A 13,073-nucleotide genomic window follows, 5' to 3' on the forward strand; every position below is an offset into this window, starting at 1 on the left:
TCGTCTTTGGGCTAAGGTTAAATATTGCTATAAAGGTTTACCTATTTAAACTAATTTCAGGTACTGGTTATTTCTTAAAAGGGATCACATAGGCATTGGGAGCAGGAAGAATCAGTTCAACAAAGAAGGGAAACACACACACTCTTTATACTTTCCCACAAAGACTTTTCTAGGAAAGCCACATTTTCTGTAATACTACGCATTAACATGGGGAGTCTACCCTGATTCTGCAAAACTCACCATGTCTTTTGAGTTCCAAGAGGAATACAAATCATAAATTTATAAAATCTTTATTAAAAAATATATTTTCTTTTTCATAAATATTTACAGGGAAATTTACTCAAACCTTTGAAATAACAGACTATCACAAAAATGTTTAACAGAGAACAACAATATTGTAAATGTATTTCCTGAAAGAAACTAATATTCCTTAGAAAAGATATAGGATACTTAACTACCAAGATTTTAACAAAATATTTTTTATAGAAGTGGGTTATAATCTTTACCACAGAGTCACCAAATCTGCACCTAATCAAGAGAGTCAATTAAATAAACCAGCTTTCATTCACCTTCTCCATCAGAAGACATCCATTTAACACAGTGTTTCTCTTTATATACAATAGCAGCCTCTGCTGGAGAAAGAGAAGTATGCTTTCTATTACAAAGTATTAGCTTAAACCTATTTTGAACTGGAAGAACTCAGATTCTTTTCATTTCTTGCTTAAAAAAGCTAAAATAATTTTCAAGGTCTTAAAGATGTACGAGCCTTATCAAGTATATCTTTTCTGATTTTGGGGTAAGTTGGATGTGCTTCGAGAACCTGCAAAAACACACACACAAACAAAAAAACAAAATAACAAAAGCATAAGAACTTGTAAGTCATTATCAAGAACTGCGGAGTCACAAAACTTACTAGAAACAGCATTACAGTTGAGATTTCATTATATTAATACTACAAATTTAACAACACTTTTTAAAGGTGATATCTGAGATGCGTGTGACATGATGACTCATTTCTGTTAACAGCAATTAAATGAAAAAGGTAGAATATAATACTACACGTGGAAAATACAACAAATATAATTATTTCCTTAATAGATCAGTTACAGAAAACAATTATGTATCGATGATTTAAGATACTTTAAATAATTTAGCTATTAATGCATGATATTTAATAAACCCTTAGTTATTTTTACCCAGGAGCACACATCAGATTTACCTGGAATGATTTTGAAACATACAAATTTCCAGGTCTACTGAGTCTAGGAGTAGGGGAAATTCATTAAAACAAACAAACAAAAAAAACCCTCCACAAATGATTCTAATGTATAACCTTACATTAATGTACAGCCTTAGCCTTAATGTGAAATGCTGCCTTACGCAGAGACTCAGTAATCAATAGCAATCGCTGGGGCCAAGTATTTACTATAATGATGCTCACACAGCTATCCGGGATAAGACACATCACAAAATTCTCTGCTAAGGAGCTTTTCTTGGAGCTCCCAACAATGTTTAGTAAAATGCCTTATATGGAATATCAATGTGACAATGTACATAAAGAAACTGCAAATTCTAAAACTGCAACTTAAATATTTGTCATTTTAACAAGGGATCATTTAGTCAGGAATCAATTCCAGAAGTGTAATTGAATGACTTCTAAATGACACAAATACCTCTTTAATTTATAAATCTGAATCCTCTAATAACCAGAGACTTAGACACATACATAAGAACTTCTATTCAGAACAGTGATGTGGAGAATCTATAAAAATCCTGAGATATCTTCTGACTTAAGGATTACGTTTTATTTAACATGCTTCTCTAGCCTCTTTCTTTAAATTGACGTAAACATTTTATTATTTGAGCCCAATTAAAAACATATGTTTTTTCAATTTAAGTAAGCTTTATTTATTGAAAACTGGTAGTATCTCCCAGATATATGTGATGAGTCATTTAACCAAAATATGACGTCTTCTATCTCTATTCATGTACATCTTGATATTAATTAAAAGTAGGAAATAGTCCATCTGAAAAATTTTAAGAAATCTAAATTTAAGTTTTACCTGGTGACATACGTCAATTGCATCCACAAATCTTTTTGCTTTTAAGTAATTAAATGCCAGTTTGTATCCTGTAAAGACAAAAAAACCAACAATGATATAGTACTATTTATAGAGCATACTGTTAATATTACCTTTTTTGGCCTCCTCCTTTGTTTGCTTACTCTAATATTAGAGAACTCTTAGTGGAGGCTGGTGACTATACTATGATAGAAATGATAAGATAATAGAGGGTGGAGTGACATAAAAGGAGAACAGGTAGGAAAGAAAATGGAGTTGTAACAAAGGACCACAGCTGGGTTAGAAGATGGCCAGCCATCCCACAAATGCGGTTTTGCAACTTACTAGAAAAGTCCCATTTGTTTCAGATTATGGTAAAAACTCATCATAGGGCAGTAAATGATAACACAGCTATTCATTTATACAGTACAGATTTACTTAACATGTCAGGCAAACTGGTTCCTTCAGTCATGAGGTTTACACTCCATTAGGAAAGAAAGTACCTTATTTAAGTAATTATGTAAGTACATGAATAATTTCAAAACTGAGATAAATGCTGTGATATAAAGGTACAGGCCAAGAGCACTGTAATAAGAAACCTGGTTGGGGAGGGAGTGGGAGTCAGGCACGGTCTGAAATCTGAAGGAAGAGGCATAAGGTAGACCAAGGGGGTGGGAAGCAAGAACACTGTTAGGCAAAAACTGCACACGGAAAGGCCAATGGTAGAGGGAGACATAGCAACCAAATGGACCTGGGGTGCACGAGCGGAGCGCAGAGCAGGGGGGAGAGCGGCTCAGAAGACACTGGGTTAGTCATTAGATAGCCACATCAGCGATGAGTAACAAGCACCACAGTTACTGACAGTGAAATGTCACATTTCAGACACTGACAATTTAGAGGAAAGTTTTAAGACATTCTTAACTGACTGTTGTTCTGTAACAATGCCATAATAGTAAGCAAACTAAGGAAAAGACAAAAAAAGTGGACTCAATAAATAAGATATAACACAATGTAAAATAATATGTAACTAATAAATTAAATATCTTGCTTTACCATTTAGAAATATGAAAAAGGGAAATCTGAATGTTGCTCTTAGGCCTTAATCAAAGTACCAAAGCAAGTTTTTAGAATTTCAGAACAATGTTTTAAAAGAATTGCTGGCTAATGCAATCATACGGTAGCAAAAAGTAAGGAAAAAGAATTATCTAAAATTCATTGTATTCGATACACACACACACACACACACACACACACACACACACACACACACACACACACACACACACACACACACACACACACACACACACACACACACACACACACACACACACACACACAAATGAGAAATGTCCAAGATGAAAGCAGTAAGTGTCAGAGAGGTAAACTTGGTATCATTAGAAAATAATTATAAAAAAGATTAATAAATAGAGTTTATTAGAGACCTGGACTCAAGTCATAGGTTTCTTTCAGTCTTAGTGTCACCTCAGAAGAGTTATTTGAAAACAAGCCTTCTGTACTTCAAATTAGTTGATTTGAAATAGTTAAGAATTGCTAATGATGTGTTTGCAAACATGTGAAGTAAATTGAATTTAATGTTGAATACTTTCAAGCATTCACCTAACAAAGCCACTGTTAAGCATTGAAAAAAAAAGGAACATTTAAAAGGACATTTAAAAAGGAAAACAACATAAGATGTCATGCCAAACATGGAAACTAGAGCCAAAAAAACCTAGACTTAACTTTTGGTTTCTGGCTTCCTGACTAGCTTTGAGACCTTAGACAAGTCACCTGAGCTGTCAATCTCAAGTTTCCTCATCCAAAAATGGAAGGATAACTCTGCTCTTAGTGTAAGTTTAAAGATCAAATGAAATACTTGTTGTGAAATGCTTTTAAAAATTTGAGTACCACGCAAATATTAGCATTTTTTTCTGTGTAAACACTAAATTAGAAGCACAAAGTTTTCATATTGAAAGAAACTTGATAGATCATTTCCTTCAAAAAACTTTAGAGAGGAAATGAAGAGCTAGAAATGGCAAAGAACACGTGTACCGCAGCTGCATGACACCTGTCAGGCTTCTAAGAATTCAACTCTTTGTAATCAGGAAAAAAAACGGGGGAGAGAGAGAGTGCGCTCATGAACACGAACAATGTGAACAGCCTAGTGACTGTCACGTAACCTGGGAATGACTGAAGGGAGAAACATGACTGTGTTCTCCTCTCAGTGGATCTCAGTTCCTGGTGCCTTTCACAGTTACAGTACTCACGCCTGAATCCTATGAAAAGAACACAACCATGATTTGAAGGATTTCCTGACAAGTGAAAAAGTGAAATAAATGCATCTCTAACTTGGCCAGGCAGGCTGGGGGTACTGGATGCCATGATAATCTTAAGGAAGAAACTGTGAGAATTAATTTAGAGCCTCAGAGAAATGCCAACTAAGGAGAAGTCAGAGGAACTGAAAAAATCACCTATAAAACACAAAGATAACACAGTGAAGGAACTACTGACTTGAAATCTCTTTATTTGCTGGTCTTCCAAGGAACAGAGTATTTAAATAACTGAGCTTCTAACTGTATTCCTTCTGGGGAATAAAGCACCAAAATTAAATATATTTTAAGGATTTTAAGGAATGCTCATTTTACAAGCTGATTTTATTCTGTAAGACGCACAATACCTGAGAAGGAAGCGTTAGTTCCTGGGCTCTATACAAGTCTAGTAAAATAACAGACCTCAGAAAAATACAAGGTAGGGGAAGTCCTGAACTGACAGCAGTAAGTCTAAAGATGACCAATCTGACTGCAGATTAAATCTGAGTCATCGCTGTGCCACGGCTGCTAAAAAGACAGATGCCATCTTAGGTTGAACTATCAACTACTAAAGGCCTCATTTAAAAACATAGCTTCATTATACATACAATTCGTTCTTAAATCATACTTAAGAACTTGTTCATTTCTGGCACAACAGGTCAAGAGGGACATGGACAAATAAAACTGCCTTTTCGAAACCTATTTGGCCGTGGAACCTCATCTCCTCACGCTCAACTCTCTGTTTTTAAAGAAATAACTATTAATATCTCACCCAGTATTCCAAAGCAAAGTTTGGGAAATACTATTTGAGAGTTTCCAGGAGACAGCAAGGAGGGTGAAAGACTTGAAAGCAAGAATGGACAAGCACCTGAGGATGGTTTGGAGAGAAACTGAGGAGAGACAATGACAGAGTTTGCAATTAGAGGGCCATTATGCATAAGGGCGGAAGGACTATGTGGGTTGCTCGAGAGAACAGACAGGGCAGTGTCAATGAAGCCTATTTCAGTGCAACACAAAGAAAGAGAGGCCTGGGGAGGAGCTCCCCAGGAGTCACTAAGTATATTCCAGATGCTGCCCATCTGTTACAGATACTGGAGACTAGCCTTCCTCAAACCAATGGGCTACCACTGGAACCAAATGACGTTTATAGATGCTCAAGAGAAAAAAAAAAGTTCCGTAGTCAAATTACTGTGGGAAACATGTCCCCTCTGTGATATCCATCACAGTATATATTAGGGTTTAGAGGCTTTGAGAAGTTCTGCAGTAAAGAAACCAGGAGGACTTGATTTGATGCAATGTCTTCCCACTTCCTTCACAATGAAACACCTTCCCCCCACAGCATCACCATTCTGGAATTAGAGGGTGAAGGGAAAGGAAGGGCAGAATTAGATCGGATGTCCTTTAAGGCGACTGAGGTGGAGTTTGAATCTCAGGAAACTACACCTAATAACTTAGTAGCTAATAATCTATTATAAATATAAAATATAAAATTTTATATTAAAATATAAATAAATATAAAATAAATTATAAAATAAATATAAATAAATATTTATTTATTATAAAATAAATATAAAATTTATTTTTCAGACGGTCCAACAAAGGATGTTGGCTTTCACAGGAAACCCACGTTTCCTGTGAAAACCTAGTGTCTAAATTTTAAACTCACCTACTGCTGGATTTGTCTGATTGCCGTGTTTCCACGCCATCTCATAGTTTAAGGCAGCGTCTGTATATGCTTGCTCTTTTTCCATAATGTATCCCATATATTCATAAGCTTTGCAGCAAGACTGAAGAAAAGTGCAAGATGTATCAACAGATTACACTTGATATCACTAAGATTTTATGGAGTGCTTATGACTATAGAGGTCAACCATATCAACTCATTTAAATGGCACATAAAACAGTGGTTTTCAACCTTGGCTATGCAATCCAATCATCTATGGGACTTAAAAAAAGATTCTGATGCTGAGCCCCTATCTCAAACCTACAGAATCAGGATTTTTGGGTGAGAGGGAAGGAGATGTTTTATACATATACATATACATGTACACTTTTTATTACAAGTAATTCTAACACATATAGAAATTACAGTATGATGGACCCCCTGAACCCATGTCTTCAACAATGAACTCCTGACTGATACTGTTTCACTACTCCATACACTTGTCCTTCTGTATTATCAGATAAAAAACCCTCAGATACTACATCATTTCATCCATAAATATTTTAGTATGCCTCTTTAAAAATAAGGACTTTCTTTCAACATAACCACAAATTATCACACCTAAAATGTAACAACTCCTTGATATCACCAAATATCCAGTCACTATTCAAATTTCAAATAGTCTTAATATACTTTTTTGTTTGCATGTTAGGATGAGGATTCAAATAAGGGCCACACACTGTGACTGGTTGAAATGTCCCTAAACTTCCTTTTGATCTAGAAGTCTCCTCTCTGTCTCTTTCCTTGCAATTAAATGTAGAAGAAACAAGAATGTTCATCCTAGAGTTTCTCACAGCCCAGATTTAGGTGAGTGCATCCTTATAGTGGTTATATAATATATTCCTATGTCATTGATATTTCCTGGAAATTGTATTAGATCTAGAGGTTTGTATCCGATTTTGACCTAAGGGGAAAGAGGTGAAACTACTTACTTCATAGATTAGTGCTCAACCGAGTCACACTGCTCCTTATGAAAAAGCAAAAATGCACAATGCTGTATACATGTTTTTAGGTATTTTTTAATTGCTATTTTTTCCCAGAGTGTTAATTTTAAAAAATAGAAAAGTAGGTATATTAAAATTCACTGCGTTATTTTAAGTTTGAATATTTTTTCTCTTTATCATAATTTTACTTTCCTTATTTTAATGCAAGAAGATACATCACTAATATTTTCATGAAAACTATTAACCATTAAAAAATACACACAAACATGGATCAGGGCACGCATTTTCCCTTTTTGCTTCAGGCTTCAATATAGCTCAGCACAGCACTGTAAGATCCTACCTGTTTTACCTTTTGATACTTTGTTAAAAAAATATTGCATTAAATGTCATTCATCCTGATCACTACATTGGACTGAGTGTTTATGTTCGCCCAAATTCATATGTTGAAATCCTAGCATCCAGTGTGATGGTATTAGGAGGTGAGGCTTTGGGGAGGTGAACAGGTCATTTGGGTGGAGCCCTCCTGAATGGGATTAGTGACCTTATAAAAGGGACCCCAGAGAGCCCCCTTGCCCTCTTTTTCTGCCATGTGAGGACACAGTGAGAACTCATTAGTCTGCAACCAGGAAGAGGGTTATCACTACAACCCAACCATGCTGGCACCCTAATCTTAGACTTCCAGCATCTAGAACTGTGAGAAATATTGATAAATTTCTGGTGTTTATAAGCCACCCAGTCTATGGTACTTTGTTATAGCAGCATCAGTTAACTAAGATAATCACTGAGATTTTAAAAAAATATATATATATATTTATTTATTTATTTGGCTGCGCCGGGTCTTAGTTGCAGCATGTGGGATCTCCGTTGCTGGTGCGGGATATTCGTTGCGGCATGTGGGAACTTTTTAGTTGTGGCATGCGGGATCCTGTTTTTTTTAGTTGCAGCATGCGAACTCTGAGTAGCAGCATGTGGGATCTAGTTCCCTGACCAGGGATCGAACCCAGGCCCCCTGCACTGGGAGCACGGAGCCTTAGCCATTGGACCACCAGGGAAGTCCCGATAATTACTGAGATTTTAAGTGCTCCTTTAAATTTCAGACCTGGAGTGAGTGTTTCACCTGTGTCACCCCACTCTGACCCTCTCATAGATGGTGTGTTCTTCCATCACGTGGCACGTAATGTCTTGTGATGTTATACCCATTCATTAATTCATCATGGTTGGAAAATAGTGACATTCTATCATTCTTTCTTCATTTATTAGCTGGAAAACATCTATAATGAGAAACACCTCCTTTTCCACTATTTTGTTTCCCAGCAGTATTGTTCATACAGAAAAGGCAGGATAGATGCTTAATTCTTTCTCTTTATTTGCCAGCTTTAGAAATAAGTCAGTTTATTAGCATATTTCAGTGGTGACCAATTAGGGTTGTTTTTTTTTGGATCTTTGTAAACTCATGGACTTAGACATATTTGGTGTGTTCCAACTCAATGCAGTTATTACTGATAATCTAAAGTGTCTCAACTTTGGCTAGTGGGAGTGTCCTCAAGTTGGCTCTTGAGTCCCTGACATGACTCCAATTATCACTGATAGCTTCCTTGCCATCTGGTATGACAAGATGGTCTACTGTCATCTTGCACATTTCCTGCCCCAGATCTGGATGATCTCCATTTCTTAATTATATAATTCAAAGTTTCTAAGCTCTGGTTCCTGAATTTCATGCTTCCAATATTGTCATGCCTCAGCAGTAGGGCTGACGCCTCTAAAGCAGCCGTCATGTTCAATCATGCAATGCATTGCTGTCTGCATTCTGGCAAATTGAAATTCTATCTGCACTGAAACCTTAATTCCCATGAAATCTTGCTTAAGCCTCGATTAGGCATGTAAGGGTTAGTTATTTGGCGGTTTAGATTTTTCAGAGCCTATTAATAAGTATTCTGTTTTTTAAGGCCAATGTAACTTAAATTACATGTATAATTACATAAATTGATAAATGGCTTGATATTTTAGGTTTTTAAAGTCCCCAAGAAAATAACTTAATAGTATTAGACGATCATGACTCCTCTTTGGAAAACAAATGATCTATTTTGTAATCTAACTGGCTCAAAGGGAATAAAACATAGATTTGCTGTGATTAAGATTTTGAAGTAACTGATAAGACTCTATAAAGATAAATATCCTCAAGTTTCTAAGTTGAGCACAATTATTTCTCAATAAATAGTAACAAATTCTTAACTTAAAACATGTTACAAAAAGACATCCTTTTCTGGGCAATTAAATACCAAAATGCACTGTTAGTAAAGAGCCTTAAATTCTAAGGACTTGAAGATTTTCAGTTTTATACCTAAGATACGCACTTTTCTACCTAAGATACGGACTTTTCATTAAACAAATCAAATTAAATGCTTAAAACACTTTTCCCTACAAAATATATTATGCAGAGTGGATTCTAATAATGAGAAAACAACATGCAGCTGCAGTCAGTTCATCAGGAGTATTTAACAGGAGGGACAGACGTCTGCAATTAATGCTCTTCTGCAACTTTCATTAGCTCTGGGATGAGATGGATAATCACAGGCAAACGCTTGACATTCCAAAACACTTTCTGTAAGTAGGGCAAAACCACAGCTGAAACTTGAAACTGCAATCTCTCTTTCTTTATTTTCAAGGGCAAATGGCTTCTTTTTTATTACTAATGTTTATTTCCTGATTGTGGTAAAAACAAACATTTAATTCTCTAAAAACACACAGAAATCCCTAGAAATGGACCAACACTCTATAAAAACCTATATAGAGGGCTTCCCTGGTGGCGCAGTGGTTGAGAGTCTGCCTGCCGATGCAGGGGACACGGGTTCGTGCCCTGGCCCGGGAAGATCCCACATGCCGCGGAGCGGCTGGGCCCGTGAGCCATGGCCACTGAGCCTGCGCGACCAGAGCCTGTGCTTTGCAACGGGAGAGGCCACAACAGTGAGAGGCCCGCGTACCGCGCAAAAAAAAAAAAAAAAACACCTATATAGAAAGCTTATACAACAAAGGCTACCAATTATTTTTCATTCCTCAGTCACCTACCCTGTTATGACGCAGGCACCTTTTTAACAGCTCTTCTGCCATGTCGTACTTTGCTGATTGAATATAAATGTCAGCAAGCAGCAGCCAACTCCTCTCAAAGTCCTCAGCATCAATAGGATTCCAGTTCATTTTTGCAATCCTTTTCAGCTGGTTTCGGGCTCGTGGAGTTTGTTTCAAGATCATATAAGCTGTTGCCATTCCCAAAAGTGCTGGAATATGATCCTTCTATAAGGAAACAAGAGTTGAGACCCCCAGATACACAAACATAAATGTGCCATGTTTAAAAGAAAAACACATGGAAAGTAGCAAGTGCTACATAATATAAGGACCGGCCTGTGGATTCTGTTGCTGGCTTCACTTAAATACTGTGATATGGTCATTGTGTAACACATCCAGTAACCTCAGGCTACCAGGAGGAATCATCTGGTCCAGGTAGTTCAGTAAGAATGCAGGTGCGGTAACCACGCAATTCCAGACAATTAGGAAAACTTGTTCTTTAATGAGACTGTTTCAGTTTTGTACAGAAACAGAAAAAATAAAATTCTATCTCATTGTAGTCCTAATTGAACATTTATGTTTCAGATTCAGCATTCTGGCTCCTTAGTTCTTTAACCTATAAAACAGGACTAAGAGAATGATTTACCTGCAAATGATATTCCTTATCTATACTGACTTCTACTGCTCTTTTCCTCCTCCCTTTTCATTTTATTCAAAAGCCTCTTCTCCCAATAAAGTTTGGTTAATGAAATGTTATAAATAAGGCATGCAATTAATTAATCATTTGGAAACTATATGAAATAAACTCATGCCTTAAAATATGCTTTTAGATTTGGAGTCTGCAGCTCCTTGATAGTAACTATAAAAGATGATATTCTTTTAGACAGAGCTCAGAGTCAGAAAATGTCACTCTGCGAAACCAACAAGCTATTAAGAATTGGTATAAAATGGAGACCATTAGCGGTCTATCCAGAAAACTAACATACCTATGCAGTTATGTGTATGAATCTGACAAAGATAAAGTGCTTCTCAAATTTCAGCAGAGGGACCGTGATGCTTTTATAAAGAGAAAGACTTCCATTTAAAATATAAATAAAAGATGAGAAACTGTGATGTAGAAATTATAATATCATGACTATAATAAAGGTGCACTGTAAGATAGCAAGTTTCAGTAACTAATAACGAACAAAAGGAGAGCAGAGTGTTAAAAAGTTCAATGTCCAACACTGATCATGGTTGGAAGTCAAATAATCCTGGAATAGAGAAGGGCAATTCACTAGAGTCTGATGAACATGGTTTGTAGGAATATAAAACTTCCTTGGGTCTAATTTTATGTCTATCAATAAACTCCCAATATGTAATTTGTTCTCCTGATTAAGGAATGGCAGAAAGTTTTTTATTTGAACACCAAATACAACCAATTTGGTAGTAGATTTTGAAGACGTGTGGGATATTATTAATTATTGAACAGCATCCCCCATCCCAGGAGGGCTAGAAAGGAAAGAAAATACAGACCTACTATGCATTTGTCAGCCAGATCCTAGGACAGCCCAAGAAGAGAAGGGTCCTGGAAAAATGTCCAGACCTATTCACATACTAAAAATATCCCACACTATACCTTTAAAAATAAACTCTGATTTAAAAATCACACACTTTGAGTTTGATTAGAATGAGTCAATTCCTCACAGCTTGAAATCACTCCTGAGTGAACTGAAGAATGGTTTCTAAAACTGCAGACTTGCATTCTAGCCCCTGCGCTAGGCCCATGATGCCTTTTCTGGTGCAGACATCCTAAGATGTTCAGTCAGCTTTTCTCTCTCTGTCACTCTGAACTGCAACAACTTTACATCACAAAAGACAGTACAGCTCTATTATAAACAGTGTACCTTTATGGTTCAAGGTGAGGGGAAGAAAGGAAGGGGAAACATTTTAGATTGGGTTTAATGCTTCTTCCACTGGTTCCTCCCATGTCTTCCTGTCATTTTTCAGTCAATCTGAAGGCCACATAGTGCTGTGAATCTACCCTACGCTTCGATGCCTCCCTACCTTTGTTCACATTTTCCCCTTAACTTAGAATGCACTTCCTCCAACTCTGCCTGTGAAAATGCAATTTACCCTGGTTCTTCTTAAATCATCCCTTCTTCCATGGAAGGGGTCTCTCAGCTCTCCTTATACTATCTCCTACAGCAGTGGTCCCCAACCTTTTTGGCACCAGGGACCAGTTTCGTGGAAGTCAATTTTTCCACGGGCGGGGGGCAGGCGGGGGGATGGTTCAGGCAGTAATGCGAGCCACGGGGAGCAGCAGATGAGGCTTCGCTCGCTTGCCCGCTGCTCCCCTCCTGCTGGCTGGTCCGGTTCCTAACAGGCCCCGGACGGTCCGCGGCCTGGGGGTTGGGAGCCCCTGTCCTACAGCACTGTTATTTGCAACTTTAGGACAGAATGTAACAGATTTTGCTTTGCATTATACTCAGTATCTGTGTCTCATCTTCCCTAGACTACGAGAAACCTGAAGAAAGGGTCTGTATGTGGTTTATCTTTGTGATTCCGACTATGCTCAGCACCCACTGGTTACTTAATGAATATTCATTATATTTAATATATGCAGCCTATGAGTTAAAAGGGAAAAAGACAAGATAAAATTCACTTACTAAACTTCAATGCATACATCAGTCTTTGGACAGTATGGCCAGTAAACAGATTTGAGGACCGTATATTACTAATCACATATGTAAGAATGATAAGAAAAATGATGTAGTCTCAGCAAAACAAAGAACTGGCACCGTCTCTCTAGGAAACAGCTGTGATGTCACTTACTGCTTTTAGTGTTCTCTCTCAAACCTCACAGTTTAAACTCTCCTTACATGATAGAACGTTACTTCCCAACGTTAGGGAGCTATGACACCTTACTTGCAATGGTGCTTTATCATGCTTCACAGATTTTCTTAGACTTATAGGACAGTCCTATTTCTGGTTC

The 13,073-nt window shown here is 37.1% G+C and overlaps 1 protein-coding gene across 1 annotated transcript in view; it reads right to left on the reverse strand.

Moving 5' to 3' along the window:
* Positions 1 to 271: 271 nt before the first annotated feature.
* TTC21B (tetratricopeptide repeat domain 21B) overlaps positions 272 to 13,073 on the reverse strand; it is an 86,677-nt gene continuing 73,875 nt past the window's right edge. Inside the window, exons 26-29 of the mRNA XM_004283590.3 lie at positions 10,103 to 10,327; positions 6,036 to 6,156; positions 2,064 to 2,131; positions 272 to 820 (exon numbers count right to left, since the gene is read on the reverse strand). Coding sequence (XP_004283638.1) covers positions 743 to 820; positions 2,064 to 2,131; positions 6,036 to 6,156; positions 10,103 to 10,327 — 492 coding nt within the window. The 3' untranslated portion in view covers positions 272 to 742. The remainder of the gene's footprint in view (positions 821 to 2,063; positions 2,132 to 6,035; positions 6,157 to 10,102; positions 10,328 to 13,073) is intronic.

The sequence above is a fragment of the Orcinus orca genome, chromosome 7 (assembly GCF_937001465.1).
Source record: "Orcinus orca chromosome 7, mOrcOrc1.1, whole genome shotgun sequence".
Lineage (NCBI taxonomy): Eukaryota > Metazoa > Chordata > Mammalia > Artiodactyla > Delphinidae > Orcinus > Orcinus orca.